The sequence below is a fragment of the Haemaphysalis longicornis genome, unplaced genomic scaffold (assembly GCF_048455015.1).
Source record: "Haemaphysalis longicornis isolate Haplotype H1 unplaced genomic scaffold, Haemaphysalis longicornis Haplotype H1 scaffold_4, whole genome shotgun sequence".
Taxonomy (NCBI): domain Eukaryota; kingdom Metazoa; phylum Arthropoda; class Arachnida; order Ixodida; family Ixodidae; genus Haemaphysalis; species Haemaphysalis longicornis.
The window spans coordinates 15506061-15522589 of NW_027526361.1; the positions used below are offsets into that span (position 1 = coordinate 15506061).

The 16529-nt window shown below is 48.8% G+C and overlaps 1 protein-coding gene across 1 annotated transcript; it reads left to right on the top strand.

The window, feature by feature from the left end:
- The first annotated feature begins 1421 nt into the window (after positions 1-1421).
- LOC144179454 (neprilysin-1-like) lies at positions 1422-8073 on the top strand. Its single transcript, XM_077707812.1, has 2 exons — positions 1422-2083; positions 6137-8073. The coding sequence occupies exons 1-2, from the start codon at positions 1422-1424 to the stop codon at positions 8013-8015; spliced, it is 2541 nt and encodes an 846-aa protein (XP_077563938.1). The 3' UTR covers positions 8016-8073.
- Positions 8074-16529: the final 8456 nt, after the last annotated feature.

Consider the following 16529-nt stretch of genomic DNA (forward strand, 5'->3'; position numbering starts at 1 on the left):
CGCAACAGAATCTATGATGTCATACCAGCCAGCTCTGCGATTGGCGGAGGCCGGCAAAAGCAAACGCAAATTAGGCGGATCTTGCTTGCCGAACGAGCTGTTTGCGCTTAAATTTAGGGCACATTCTTTTTACAGCAGTAAGAATGGTGGGACAGACAGAGGAAGTTACGAAAGCGCACGTAAACATAGAAGTACCGATGCGTATTGCTCTTGCTACTGCGCGCACTATGCTTAGTTTAGCTGCATAAAACTGCACAGGACGGTGTCTTATGTGACCATATTTGTCGAGCGAGCATATGTTTCACGAAACGATTATTTCCTCCCTGAACAAAAACAAGCCACGTTTAAATACGGTCAAAAACGATCCAAAAGCAGAAAACGGCCTACCGCAGTATGGTGGCGCCATCTGGGTTCACTAACGGTAAACAAGCCTTCGCAATCGGCTGCAGAGCGGTCGGTTCCTGTATGTCCTTTCAGACCACGACAACGCACGATTTTGCGTGAAAATCAAAATCTTAACTTACATTGATTAACTTCTCAGTGAAAAAAAACGTCGTTTGCATCCGGACAAGTGCTGGGGACAGTTTAAAACACGAAATCTTTTGAATTAAACAATCTTGTATTTCGTCTGCATGGCCCCTTTAAAGCTCCATATAATGTGCCAATCCCCACGTCACCGGCAGGGGTGTGGGACCGAATAAAAGAAAACAACAACGAATCACTGGCACACGCTGGCACCGGAATTTCTTGCCGTTTGTCACGAAGGAGGGGCTCCGAACCCGTCCGAGCCCACGCCATCTTACCCTGTGCTTCCATATAAGGTATTTCGCAACCCATGGTCATTCGTGATCTGTGAGCCCTATTGCGCCGAGGGTTTGAAAGACAGTCTTCGGCTCTATCCTGTGGTCAAGTGTCCCAGTTTGCGCTCTCTAACAGTCTGCGCTGCGGCGTTCCTTTTTCTGCCCTGCCCCAGCGGACTAAACAAGTGACGATTTTTCAAGAACAGTAGTGAAATGGAATCGTCGATAGACAACAGGACCAGTAACAGGCCGTTCTCCTATCTGCGGCCGACTTTGAGGAAGCCGAATCCCCTACTCGAGCATGCTCTGTTTCCCAACGTCCGGCGCTTTCCCGAACTTGACAGGATACAGCTCCCGGAGAGCGAAGCGCATCGTCATAGAGGTGACGTCTTCGGTGAGCAGTTCGCCGGCAGCCAGGCAGGTGCTGATCGCATTGCTGAACCAGCGGTCAAGAAATACGTTTATAACCTTCGCCCGGCAAAGGCTACGGCAGCGGAAAACCCAATTAAGACATTGGATGCGATTCCAGCTAAAGCTCCGCCAGCCAGCAAAGTTCCAGCTGCAAAAAAACGGGTTGCCACGTCCGCGCCCTTAAAGAAAACCCGGTTTGCCAGCGGCCCGATGCCCATGCGTAGTCGTTTGCCTGTGGACGAGGGGGACACCTCATCACCGGGGGCAAAAAAATCGATTGATGCGGATTCGCCGACGGCCGAAGATGACGACGACGATTCGAATACGGAGAGAGAATCAGATGAGAGCCAGGAAAGCGCCAGCGTGAACCCCAAAATTCCAGCCGCCTCGAGGGTAGCGAACCCGCTGAGCACTCAAAAGGCGGTGGTCGCGATGGTTTCAGTACTGGTTGCCTGCTTCTTAGTTGTGTTCATATCTGGGCTGACCGACGAGATGAGGGGCCACTCCCACGATTCTGGCACCGCGGAAGGCGCTGGGACGGCGGGTCGGAGCGGCAGAGACGACGTGGCGGGGACGCTGTTGGTGACGCCGACGTCCGTAGCGCGGCGGACGATCCAGAGGCGGCGGCCCTTCACCCTGGGCGACTACGAAGAGACCAGAGAACCTGACAAAGATGCATGGCCGTCTTCGGCAGTCGAGTGTGATACCGAAGTCTGCCGATGGCACCGCCGGCTGGTGAACGAAAAGCTGAACGTGACGGTGGACCCCTGCATCGACTTCTACTCCTACGTCTGCTCATCCGCCTGGGAGCTGGACGGGGACCGGCCGTACAGGGCGGCGGGACGAGCATTCTTGGTCAAGGAAGTTACCAGGTACGAAATGGAAAGCTGGGGGAGTTGAGACACTTACACTCTAAAATTTTTCAGTGCAAGGGGATGTGATTACCTGATATTTATCGCTCGTGCGTCCTTCTTTTGTTTCTAGGCTCCCTACCTTCGAGCTGTACTATTCTGCATTAGTGTGTTACATGTCGATGGAAGCTGCGTTCATTTTTATCTTAATGCCGAGAATTTTTTGCGGGAACTATAATGGGAAGCTGACTGGCTCACCTCCAGTCATAAGTCCGCTCGAATAGGCCATGACAGCTGCCGCAAATTCTCTCAGGAAATTCTCCCAGGTAATTTCAAGTTACTCTCCTGAGTTATTTCACGTAATTTTCCCAAATTCTGAGAAAGTACAAGTATTTTTAGGAATGCAAGTAATTCCAAGTAACTGAAATTAGTTTCGCAATTAATTTTTCTAGGACAAGCAGCTGCTTCCCTCTTAAAGACAATCATCGTAGATTAATCCTACCTGTATTTTTGTACACTGCTGGACCAGATTCCACGTATAAGAAAAATTATTAAACTTGCCCTGCCAACGGAAGTATCTACAAATGACCAAAATGTGATCGGTACCCACTAGAATTTTCCCGATAAGATTTGCATTGTGGGGAATTACACCTATCAGAAATTAAACTGCAATATACCAGTCAAAGACCATCAATTAAACAGAAAAATAGGGCCATTTTGTGCCAAGAAATTTAAGAATGGTTTAAACGCAAAACCAAAATCAGAAACAATATATTCGTGGAATTTCTTGGTGAATGGTTTCATTATTAAAAAGTAGACCGACTAAAAATACTGAAAGATGACAAAATTTCTTCTCGTATGAACTGATATGATACCAGGGACCACTATTTTAGCGCAGTACTTGTGTCCTTTTACAGCGAGGATTTGAAAGCGTGGATGGAACTGAAGAGGTTGTCGTAGTCGGTGGGCGGGAGAAATATCATCATTACGGAAGGCATCGACATTGGCAGTCCTTCGTATTGGACGGGACTGCCTCTGTCTTGTTAAATATGATTAACTCAAGTGAACTAGGAAAACCGGTATATTGTACCCAGGTTGCGTTATGTAAAACAATAAACTCTAATTTTAAATGTCGTACAAATTATTTTCCGGAGCCATATCAGAATAATGTCGCATGTGGGTTTTCAAAACTATATATCTACTTAAAAACGTTGAAGATCCCAATGCCTTTTCTGTAGGTTTCGAACCTGCGTCGAAAGCGGTTTCTGGAAGGATGTATTCTTGCGTGGTACGGACAATGACGTGGCTGCTAATTATATTTAATCGGGTGGCATAGGGCTTGCTTCAGGAGCGCTAACCTATGAATTCTGTGTTTAGCTGCTATGAATGGGGAACAGCATTGAGCGATGCCGGACGAACGGCCAGAGGTGCTAGCATCTTAGAACTGATTTAACGCCTAAAAATCATTCGAGCGTTGCCGCAGCCGTTCCTCGGAAATTGTTCGTCATCGCCAAGAGAAGACGCAAGGCATCATCCCTCTACTGTTACCTCGAAGTCCCCCGCCGGCGGTTTTTCTTCTTTCAGCCAGAGTACGCAATTGTTACTCATTACTTTGTAGGCGGGATTTTGTTATAATCGTGTAACGGAAGTACTGCCTTCAAAATAGTTGTGCAGCTGCGTGTGACACGTAGCGGCGCCGTAAGTGTCCATGGAAGCGCCACGATTACCTCACCGGATATCGCGATCGCGCTCGAGGATGCTTATAGTCTGTTTCTCCCTACGTATACTCACGATTAATAGCAGGTATTGATACCGAAAATGCGGAGACACGCGGCGAGTTCTTAGCTTAAGCAGAGTCCTTCAATGCTTTACTGGTCACGAAACTGCTCCGTAACTCAATGGGAGAGCTTCATATGCTGCGTTTGGCCGCCACGCGGTGGCGCCACCCTCTCACTGAGGTCACTCCTCGGGCGGCGTTGCGATGGCTCGAACGGCGGAGCCGTGGCGAGTTGTGTTTGTTTTGTGCGGGAAAAAATGTAACGTGGATATCGCGCTCTCGTGATGCGACTTAAGTAGTGCAACGACGATGCCGAACATGCGTTGCGTCCCGGGATGTCGTTCCTTGTACAACGATACCACAGAAAATGTTTCCTTGTTCTGTTGCCCGAGCGACGGGCAGCTGCGTGAGAATTGGAGGCGCGCCATTCCAAGCAAGCAACGGGATATTTCAGCTTCGATAATAAGTGTGCGACAGTGTGTGGAAATTCACTGTGTGTGAGAATGTAAAAAGCAATGTACGATTTTGAGAGCATCGTGGACCTAGAATTGTACAAGGCTAACTTAAAGCCGGATTTTTGTCATATAAATCAGGTTGTAGCGGTGCTTCATTACCTGTTTGCAAACTTGTATTACCTTGCGCTCAGGCTCGCGTGTAAAAAAGCTTTGGGACGTCCTTGGGCTTTTACTTTTCATATTTCCGCGAATTATCCCTTAGGGTTCGTTTTGTTTGTTCTGTAACCGCGCGTGGACGATTACGGTTTCTTATCTCGCGTTTCAACCGGAGCGCCCGTTTGCTCTGTTTGTCGTACGTCCCGTCGGGCAATATTGTTTGATATGGAAAGGGTGCCACCTTGTCGCTAACTTGATTTTTTGTTTCTTCGACAATGTTCTCGATCCTATTTCCATGGATCTGAAATTATTAACGATCCGAGAGTAATACATGCATAGCAAACGCCGCGCAACTCACTTTATCGACGTTCATCTGTGCACGTCACACTGCGGACTGCTTCTTCGACGTTTGTGTTTCATTCTAGTCTTTTGTAGTGCAGGAGATCGCTAGCTCGCTGCGTTCAGAAAAGCTTTGCTTCGTTCTTGGCTACGTGGAAATATTGTGTTTCCTCCGTGTGCTGCACATTGCAGCGCGAAAAAATAAATTTTTGTACGCTGGACCACGCTCTTTTGTCTCCCTTCGTAACATTGAATTTTTTTTGTTGTGTGTGATAAAATCAGTTTTATTGTTCTTTTTTCGCTTCCTGTTTTTGCAAGTATTGCAAAACGTAGATGCAGAAAGACACATGGTGCAACATATATATCTTCGTGTTTTGATCCTTCGCGTTTCTGCAGCGTTTTTAGATGTTCTCAAGTATGTACCCACTCATCGAAACGACAATACTATTGGGCTATCTCTTTTATCATTCTGTGCATACCAGAGCAATCGACGGATTCATTAAGCGTAGTCTGAACGACGCGTACTTGGTTTCTCTGGTTTTTTATTGTATTATCGATAGGCCCGCAGTAGTCCGTGACTACACAGTTACCGTATATAAGGTAATTACAACTTTGCTTTAAGAAAAGAAGCAAAATAGATTTAAAAATCCGTAAACACGACGGCGCAGCGCTTGTGCCAGAGCACACAGAAGCCGTTGCCGTTCGCGGCCGAAGTCTACGGTAATTTACTTCGAAAAATAAAACCCCATTGAAGGCAGGTGATATACACAATGACTGGACTATTCATTGCTAACTACTACGAAAAAAAAAACACACCTAATCAGCGCGCAGATACCAAAAGAAGCAAGCGTTTGCACGCCAAGAGCTGGCCAACACGCCGCACGCGCAGCGGCTGGATGACCTTCGTGCGGCGGTGGCGCCTGTAGTGGCGCGCGCGGTCCCTATATGAAACGAGCGCCGAAGTTTCGTGACCAGTAAAGCATTGAAGGACTCTGCCAGAGTCCTTCAATGCTTTGCTTAAGTTTGGCGGTGGGCCCGAGAAACTGATTAGCGCATTCCGTTTTCCAAAAGGCTTGAGTACCGTGATACCAGTTAAAACCTACCGCAAAAATAAGGATGCATCGATTTCCTCTTCCCAGTGGAATCTATGTGCTAAGACTGGTGTGAGCACAGTAGCGACTAAGCCGCTGAGCTTTCAACCATGAACATTGCGCTCAGCAACGGTGCGTGCCATTTTTTTTCCTCCAATGGCCAATCAGCCGTTTAGATTATGTTGCAGCCCCAATAATACTGGTAAGGCAAGGGAGAGCAGCCACATGGTCTAACCACCCCTCCTACAACCCCCAGGTACCTCCGGGAACACGTGCACTCGCTGCCGGCCGCGGCCAAGGAGGGCTTCAGCAACAACGAGCACAACTTCCTCGACCACTCGAGCCTCCTCCTGACTGGCTGCCTCCGAAACCAGGCTTTCCAGGACGCCAACGAGTGGGGCGGTATCCGTGCGCTGCTCCGACAAGTGGGCCTCGAGGACTGGCCCTACATCGTGGCCCCGCCATCCCCGCCAGGGCAGCCTTTCCGGCTTGACGCGATTCTCAAATTGGTCGACCGGCAGCTGGCCATCTTTCCCATCGTCGACGTCTCATTGCGGAAATTTGCGGATAGTGACTCATACGTTCTTCATGTCGACGCCCCTAAGAACTTTTTGTTCGTGCAGTACGTGGTGCAAAAAAACGACGAGACCCTACCCTACAACGAGATTGTTCGGCGGACGCTGACTCTCTGGAAAACGCTCCCCCGAAGCGACGCCATGGCCCAAGACGTTGTGCACTTTGAGGCCGAGCTTCTGAAGGCGGCATCGCAGCCCTTCAAGGCGGTGTGGAAAAAGAAACAGAACGTCGTCTATAACGTGAAAGAATTCCCGTGGCTATCCACGTTCCACATGGACGAGTACCTCTTGCATTTCCGAAAGGACGCCGACGAGGTTGTGGTTTTGAACCCCCCATACATCAGCAATCTCTCGGACATATTGCGCAAGCCCCATCCGCGGACCATCCTCAACTTTTTCGGTCTCCTGGTAGTCGTGCAGGTGGCTCCACTCCTGCCGCGGAAGTCGGCACCTCGGGATCTGATCCGCTTGGGCTATCCTAGCTTCCAGCACCACCTTGATGCGAGGACGCAGAGCTGCTTCCACCTTGTCCACCGACTGTTCCCTCACGGCTTCCGCTGGATTTTGCGGGACATCCTCGCCCGAACCGCTGACCTGGACCGCCAGTGGGCCGTGACAACTCGGAACATGGTGTCCTCGCTGGCACACACCTTCCGCGAAGGCACCATGTGGATGCAGGACGAGGACGTTGCTCGGGCCATCCGTCGACTGAAGTCTCTGCAGGTTGAATACCTGGCCGGCCGGGAGTCCGAAGAGGGCGTCGACCGCTATTACGCGCCCATCAACGCCACTTACCGACCGAATGACCTCGTCGGCTACTACGGCAGACTTCTGAAGGCAAGCCTGCAGAAGTACTGGGAGTCGGGAGTCGGGGGCGCCAATTACGACGCGCGCTTCACTGAGCACTCCACTAACCTGGACGACGCATGGACGCGGTCTCCGGAATCGGTATTCCGGCTCTACCTGACTTCCAGCAGCATCTCCGCCGCGTCACTGGTGACGCGGGCAAACTACCCTGCCGCCCTGTTCCCGCTGATGGGGGCTGACGTCACACGAGCACTGTTTCTCGCCTCGCTCGATGAACCAAAATGGTCAAAGTGGACGCAGGATCGGTTCCACTCGCTGCTGGCTTGTCTCCTGGACCGCTACAAGCGGAGCGTGCGCAAGTACACCGGGTCGGCGACCGACGTTCGGGCCTTCCTCACGGACATCTTTGCCGACAACGCGGTCCTAAAACCGCTAATGCAGGCTTTCCGGCGATTCTCGCACGGAGTCCTTTCCGTGCCCGGTCACCGGAAGACCAAGATGACCGCTTGGCGATTCTTTTTTGTCAACTACGCGGCGGGCTTCTGCGTCCCGGGGGAAGAGGCGGCGCAATCCCGAGACCGTATGCGCTACCGGCTGGGCTTTCCGCCGCGCGCACGAGTCAACCTGGCGCTTCTGGACCTACAGGAGTTTCGGCGCGCTTTCAAGTGCCGGAACCATTTGGGGAAGTCTCGCTGCCCCATCTGGGGTCGCGAAGAAGAGGACGCGGGATCCGACACGGACATGGAGCAGTGACCCCGGAGAGCCCCCCGTTTGGGGTGTACTCAGCGTGGTATTTATGCCGCCGTTAGGAATCGGTGAACTGACGGCAACGTCGTCTCCTATGTGGACCTCTACCTATATACCTCAGCTTTGTCTCTTTTTATAGGTGGGTGGGGTCTGCAGAATTGTGCTGTTGTTGTTTGTTTTTTTTTAGTGTGTCGTCATTAAAGCGATCTATGCATGCTGCGCCATGTACAAAACGGCGAGTATCTTAAAAGTTTTAAGTGGTTCATTGGGCGAAAAACTCAAGGCCATTCCGCCCTGCGGGCGGGTAACCTGTATTATCTACTATTGTACATTGATCGGCGTACTGGAAACTGCAAATGCAGTAATACCTCGTTAACTCGAAGTAGTAAAATCTGGAAAATATTTCGAGATAAGCGGATTTTGGAGACACGCAAAGTTGCGCGAATTGCCATGAAATATCGAGTTCTTTGCAAAAAAAAAAAAAAAAAGGCGCTACTACTTACCAGCTCTTCAACAGCAGCTTCCAATCTTGCTTTTCATAAATATTTGAAAGAGAAAAAAAAACATACAAGAGACGTTCACCGGCTGGGTTGCTGGCGGCTACTGCTTATCGGTTGGCTTCAGAAGTTCTGTTCGTTAAATAAATCCTATACCTCAAATAGTCTTATTTCTTTATTTTATGACCTAAAGGTTTGTAAAACCCGTCAATTAACTGTTGATTTTGATTTAAAAACTTAGGTGGCGCTGGCTGCAACAGAAGTTCTCCGGGGAACGCCTGCGCTGCATACTTTTTTTTTTTTTTTCATCACAAAAGGGACCCTCGCTCTCCATTGGGTTTTACTCCGCACAACACACCTCTACTTCAAGTACGCTGTACCTCTGTGCAAGTCTCTATTGTCACATATGCCACAGGGTTGCTTGACGAAGTTGATATTCCTCTAGGCTAAGACTTCACGTTCAAAGAAAACATCGGCTTTGTGATAGGCGCGGCTAAACGAGAAATAAATCGAGGGACTTAGGCGCGGCAGCATCGTGCGAATCTTGTGAAATGGTCCGCAGCGGCGAAATTTTTGTTCCACTCTCAGTCAAGATTTCGAGATATCCGCAGTTTGGCCCAAAAATACTTCGAATATAAAGGGCAACAAATACATGGGACGTATAGGAAATGGTTCGTTTCCGCGTAAAATTGCGACTTAGACGATTTTTCGAGATAGTATGCGAGTTCAAGTTAACGAGGTATTACTGTACATTATCCGACAAGGCAAATAGGTGCCCGTACGCCGCAGGGTGGTCGGCTGGGCCGGATCATCATCGTTGTTGTCTTTCATTGATAGCACATACCCACGTCGGGGATTGGTAAAGAAACGGGGTAGCTTTTTGGGGCTAAAATCCGCGTGGAATCACGAGCCAAATGTATCCGGCACGAAAAGCATAACGCACTGTCTAGAGTGCCGTCCGACGGCACTCCAGCTCAGCGCCACAGCCATGGCTAGAGTGCCGTCCGGCGTCATTCGAATTTTTAATGCTGGGCTGACACAGGCCAGAGCGTCTGCCGTTGTAGTGGAGCGATTCCGTCCTGTTCCTCAGGGTGGTAGTTCGAGTCCGGCTCTTGCATCTTCATTTATTTATTGTGACATTTTAAAGACGATAGTCTTTCTTGGGCTACTTAAACGCAGAAATTTTGGTCTGTCTGTCTGTCTGTCTGTGACTCGATTCAGCCACCAGGCCAAAGCGAAAGAGAATCTGCGCAATAATCTCATATACACACAGCCAAATTTAAAGTCCGGTGTCAATGTTCATACTTGTCAACATTGTTGAACAAGAACAAGACATTCCGCAAATATAAGGCAGCAAATCCATACATAAGTGACATTTTCAGTGTTTCTTTATAAAAAAATCATGAATGTTTGGTTTTTGCGATAGCAAATGAAACGCTACATCAACAGCAGAAAGCCGTCGCCTGTTGTTGCTCTCCTGGCGGCATTGAAGAAATCAAACGGCAATAGCAACGAAGGGTTCCACTCGATGGGATCCACGTTCCGCTTGGAACGCTCGTGGAGTAGGGCAACATGGTTCGTTGTAGTAGGATCCCTCAACTCACGCGCGTATCCGCCGTACGACAGCGCTGGCATCGAGGCACCTGACTTGGAGCAGTGGAACGCGGTAAATTTCAATTGACTTGATCAAACCTCTGGCGTGTTATCTTGAGAGGAACGAGACGGGAGAGGAACAGCATGAGAGTTGAGCGGGAAGTTGAGGGAGGCATCTACTTGGCAGGAGTGCCAGTCGGCTATCGTCTTTCGTCGACATTTGCAACTAAAAGAGCAGATACGCGGCCATTTTTTTTTTATTTTCGTTGTTTAGATTAGTTTTTGGTGTTTTAAATTATCCTTTTCTCCTCGTTAGATTATGCAATTAAGCTTACGTTCGGTGGGGTGTGCGTATTTTTGGATGGCTTGGCCAATGGCGTACATTTCTGCTTCAGTGCTGTGTGCAGGGACAGGTGCCCGTGGCTTCATTTGCTCCGAATTCAACGGCGGAACATGCCCATTGGTTCTTATGTTTGCGACGCCTGCGGGGCGGAAGAGACTATAGAACATGTGCTGTGTCGCTGCCCCGAATACTCGTCGGAGAGGAGCGTGCTTGCCACCGTCCTGAGCCGCGCTGAGCCGAACTATTCTACGGTGGAAACTATTACGGTGGAAACTATTCTAAGTCATCGGTCTTTACCATCGACCTCGCAGAAGGCGACGAAAGCCCTTTTACGTTTTCTGAGTGAAACGAACTTGCGTGAAAGACTATAGTGCCCGAAATGGGACTAGAGTGCGCGCTTTCCCACTCCTATCTCTTCCTCTTCTCCCCCCCCCCCCCCCCCCTTTTTATTCCCTGAGCCCCATTCCCCCAGTGCAGGGTAGCAAACCGGGCTCTACACCTGGTTGACCTCCCGGCCTTTCCTTTCTTTTTTTCTTCGTCTTGCGTCTGTGAAGATGTGTCGTTCATTTCGTGTGCGCCGTATTTTCTTCGTAAAGTATGCTGCTCTAGTTTTATGCAGAAATGCATTATAGTCGGGGGTTGTCGTGCGTCCCTTGGCCGGCGTCCGCAGTGCTTCTGATGATGATTGTGGCATGATGCCCCTAGGGATTGGCCAACCAAACAATCCATCACGAGATAGCTTCGCGTTCAACCACCATCGTCATCTTCCCGTAGGGGAACCGCTGAAGAAGAAGAAGGAGAAGAAGACAAAGCTGCGAAGAGGAGGGCTGCGTGAGTTTTGGCTACCGTTATCCTCCTCGGCCGGCGCATCTTCCCGATCTGAACCCGGTCGAAGAGCGGCTCATCGCGCCTCGACTCCCCTTCATGAGCATCAGGCGGCTGACTCGAGGCAACGGGCAGTTTGGAATCAAGGGACAGGCGGTGAACGTGCCCATCGACGTATCGAAGGTTGTGCGGTGCCTTCCTCGCATGGTACCCGAGGACGTTGCGTTCGACGTTCGCATTTCTGCATCCTCACAATCCCCCTCGGGGAGGTGCGGGGGAATTTTTTTCATCTTGTGTCGTCCTTTTCGCTGTTCATTTGTCTTGGGATGGGTGCTACGGTAATTCGGTTGTGGTCTTCCGGGCTGATTGGTTTCTCTTCTTCTGGAGGATGGTTGGTGTCGAATTTGAGTAGTCGTAAAAGGTCTTGTCCTGGGATGGTGCTTGTTGGCCAAGCTAGTTGGTTGTGCTTGTGTGCTGCTACGATGCTTTCGCATGTTACGTAGAGTCCGGTGTTCTCGATTTGCGTGTTGGGGGTGCTCATCGGGACTCCCATGGCGAGCTTGGTGGATTTTTTTAGGAGCGCGTTAAGCTTTGTGCGTAGAGCCAGCCGTTGCGCGCAGGTTTGCTCCGACCGGCCGGTCGCTCCGGCCGCTCGCTCGCCGGCTGCAACGTCACTTCAGCCGCTCTCTCCTCAACGGCTGCACTAATGGCCGCGCTCTCCTCAACTTCGGTTTCAAAATCGCCGAATTTTGCTTGTCGTTTGCGCCGTGCACGCGGGAATTGCAGCCGTCATATTTTGTATCTCGCGGTCCTTTTCGGCAGACTATACAAAAATAGTGTTTTCAAGGTGTCACGATTTCCAGTGCAGTTGGCCGTGTAGACCCGCATTGCCAAACCTAACGTCATTTATAGTTAATGCCATTCGTTTTGAGAAACAGTAGTGTTGCCGTGTGACAGGGGTAGAAGACGAGATTGATCAGTAAAGATGATAATGTTGCGAATGGCAAAACTAGGGTGCAATGGGGTGATCGGACGAGCGTTAAGGTATCATGTTCCAATACCGTGCATTCGTTCTAACTTATCAGTCGGCACTACGCTATAGTTGTAAGGTGGGGTCGTGCGCGACCGGAGAGACGCTGTTTTGTTTCAAGCCACCGCATCCGGGCCGAAATCAAGATCTTGTTCGAAAGGTCGCTGCAACACAGTGGGTGTTAGCTACGGCGAGGCTGTAGCCGTATCGACGAACATCGCCAGGCGTCATCACAAGAGTGTTCGGCATGTGCTAAAACAGCGGCAGCACTCGTACATGGTAATATGATTAAAATTTCGCCACTCTAAACAGCAAGCACCAGGCGCTAGAAACCGAACACGACCTCGCTAGCGCAACCTATCAAGAACGTCATTCGCCTACCACTGTGCTAGTTTTGTCCGGCGGTTGAATGCGAGACTTCAGTGTGCTCTATACCACTGGCAGCATCGCTGGTAGGCGCGACCACGTTGACTAAGAAACCGCCGCAAATGAATGTGCAAAAGAGAGCTACAAAAAACTTCGGAGCCACTTCATAAAGGTGCATGACCAGCAGAGCTGTTTGTGCGTTATTGGGGCACAAACGCCAGTTAAAACCGCTCTTTCGCATCGGGTAAACATCCAGAGGGATTGTAGCCACGCCGAAGTCTTGCCTTCTCCGCCTCACAGTATTCGGGGTCCCGATGAGCATCACGCCAACGCTTGGCGTCCGCGGCCCGATCGTCGCCAGGGGTCTCCCCCCGCCGCGTTCACACCCATTGCGCCAATGTTTTTACAGCAAAGCTGTATACCCATACCCCCAATGGTTTCATCTCCATGTGCAAAAACGCCAAGGCCTAAGGCACCGAGCGCATGCGCCAGGCTAATCACGCGTACAGCCCATAGCTCAGTATTGTTTAAGGAAAGCACAAAACAAGCATCGAAACCGCATTATGGATGATGAGGCGCCTGTGAACAATGGCACCCCCAGCATGTGTTCCTGGTAAAGATTATATTTGCAGATTATCTTCGAAGGCTAGGCAGGATCTGTGACACTAGCCGAGCGCAAGGGACAAGCCCGCCAAGACGACGAGAAACATTTCATACCTAGTTGTAGTTGTAGTTAAGTATTAGTTAATTGTATCGGCGCCTTTGTGACTGTATTGCAACGCTACTTGTGATACATTCAAGCAGTGCTCAGAGATCTGTCTCAGTTTGGCGGGTGGATTTGTGACGACGGCGAACGGTACCGATGTTTGTTGTCCCGCGAAGGTTTGTGTCGTCTCAAGTGTGCGTTCGTGTTACGTGCCCAGGGAGTGTCGTTTTCTCCGCGCATGTGCCAGCTTGACGCGGTGGGCAAATCGGCTGCCTACGCAAGTTATGTCAACGCCTCCTAAAAATGCGTCATTGGCATTGGAGGCAAGTGAGACAGTAAAAAAAAGGAAGTAAAAAAAACTTAAAATGGCCACTTTCGAGCGTTTCGAGCATACTGATGTCTGGCCTTCATCATCCTCGTTGCACTTTCAAAAGTGCCTTTTCGGCGCCAAGAAGTAACCTAGTGGTCCTGTTGCCTGGCCTGTTTGTTAACTAATCTGATCTGAAAAGTGATTGCTTCGTGGTTGTTGTGATCTGAAATGTTAGTTTTTGTGTCGTGTTTTTTTATCAGGCGATATGCACCATCTAGCCCAACAGCATATATTACTGAAATGTGACATTAGTGCAAAATTTTTAAGATAATGGGAGTGGTTTTGCTTAAAACTTTTTGTTTTCATGTGTGGTGGAACCCTTTCATGTATGTTGCAGGGTGTTGCAACATATAAACTGTATACTGCAACACCCTGTATATTTCTCATTAGAGGGCAGTATTATAACTGTATATCATTGCGTAAAAACAGACTTTCTGATAGCTCTGCAGGATGGGACCCTAGACAAGCGTCCTTCCCCTCTCCTCTCAAAACTGTACCTGCGGGCTGATCCGCAAATATGCGCATGAGCACAACACTGAATGCTGTTTGTACTGATTAGCGTCTTCTATTATCGCTCCTTTTAATTTTTGCTGTATCTAAAGGTACTCGGACGTACCCGCAAAATTTCTTAGCGATATGGTGGACGTATCGGCAAATTTCTTTAAATTTGTGTTGGCGCACTGGACTGCTCTTGACCTCTTCGATTATCAACCACTAATTGTTTGCCACCTTAGCGAGCTGATCCAGGAGCTTTAAGCCACTTGAGACACCGGCCTGGTCATAATTGTTCTAGTTCCACGTGATCATCTTGTACAGTTTGATGCTTTCCATACAGATCTGTCCAGACAGAACGCCAGCTGTCAGTAAAGTTCTGTCTAGGGGAAACGCAACTCATTGTGGGAGCAGTCTTTCTTGCTTTTACTCAACCGGCCAAGCCCTTTCGGCGCACTGACAAGCCATAATCACTGCTAATTATTATTCAATACTAATAATTACAGTTGAACCTCATTATAACAAAGTGGGTTCGTGGCAGTTAATTAGTTTATTGTACCCGATAGGCGTTGTAATGGTAGAGGTAAAACTTGGCTCTAATGAATCGGCAATCTGGCTAGTGCAAAAATCCCAGCTACAAAAACGCATTGATCTAGGCTTTGAACTTACTGTAAACGAGTTAATCCTTAGCTGTCTCTTTGTGGCATTTCAAACTAAATAGGCCCAAACATGAGAACGTGAAATTACAACAGGGCAAAGATCATTTGACAGAACAGGCCTGCATTATTATTTATTTGAAGAAGGATGTGATCTTTGTACGGTGGCTTTTCATAGCACCGAACAGGATAAAAGTTTCCGCAGTGACCACACATAAAAGGGCCTTTTCTATACTTCTACAGTTTTGGGCGTCGGGAGGTTTTTCTTCATTACAGCCGATATCGCGTGCGGCTATTGCAGTTCCACTTTCCGGCACTGAAATGATGCATGACCAACCAAAGTGTGTATTTAGTTCGTTATAGCCGATAATTTGCTATATCAGTGTTCATTATAATGAGGTTCAACTGTAAAAATGATTGGACTAACTCTAACTCAGTCCAAACGGAATTCCAAACCGCTATCCCCATGCCCACTTCACAACATGCAGCAACAGCAGTTTTTCTTGATATTCACTCAAACTGCCAAAATGCGTCTCCTCACTGACTAGCCAGAGTCCCTGCAAATGATTGGACTAACTCTGGCTTAATTCGGGTGGAACTCCAAGCTGCTACCCTAAGCCCATTTCACAATGCAAAGCAAGAGCTGTATGCCATGATTTTACACAACTGGCCAAACCGCTTCCATTCACTGACTAGCCTGTCCCTGAGCCACTGTTATTAATTAAAACAGATGATTGGACGTAACTCTTGCGATGGCTACGTCAGCCTTAGCTTCAGTGAGCAATAGCAGTTTGGCCAGTTGTGTAAAAATCAAGACCGACTGCTTTCACTGCGTGAATTGTAAAGCAGGCCTTAAGTATAGCTATTACAAAACGCTTTCAACGAGCATGCACACACTAAAGGAAAACTTGTGAAGATGCGAATCCATCCGAGTTCAACCTAGTGCTCCAAACTACCTTTAAAAAATTTTGCGTGCAGCTTTTCCACCCATGGCAGTCCTTTCAACAGTGATTACTCTGTCGTTATTTAGCAAAATGTTAAATTTTTTGCGCAGCTAATATTGGGGGGGGGACTTGCTTTGTGCACAGTTTCAAGTCTTGCACGTTGCGCGACTAGGTTCCTGAGCCATGGAAACTATCCCATAGAAATGCATGGGGAGTAAGATTTGACAGCGAATTACACAAAAAATATTCAGAAACCTGGAAAATTATTTTACTGTTTTCATCTTCACGTTGACTTTTTGCTTCAAATTCATTAGGCTGCTGTTCTTCGCCATGGTTGAATTTTCTTCACATGCAGGCTGTCCCTGTCGACGTTTGCTTCAGCGAAGGCACGAGGGCCATCGTTGTGGCTGGTTTTATGAAAAACAGTTAATTCGGCACCCTCAATTAATTCATTCACAAGAAGCTACTGAGTGTTTTAAAAATATCTTTGAGGTGAGATTTCTCAGCAGAGGTGGAATTTCGTCGTTGGGGCATTCCTTCCTCTCAACCGTGCATGCTGAAAAAGTGTGGTGTGCGTTATAAACAACTGGAGGGACCGCACAGTTGCTCAGAACAGGCTTCAGTTTCTCATTGCAGCATGGTGACCATCATCACTTTAGCTGGGACTTTAGAGATAAAGGGCAGCTATATATTTCTAG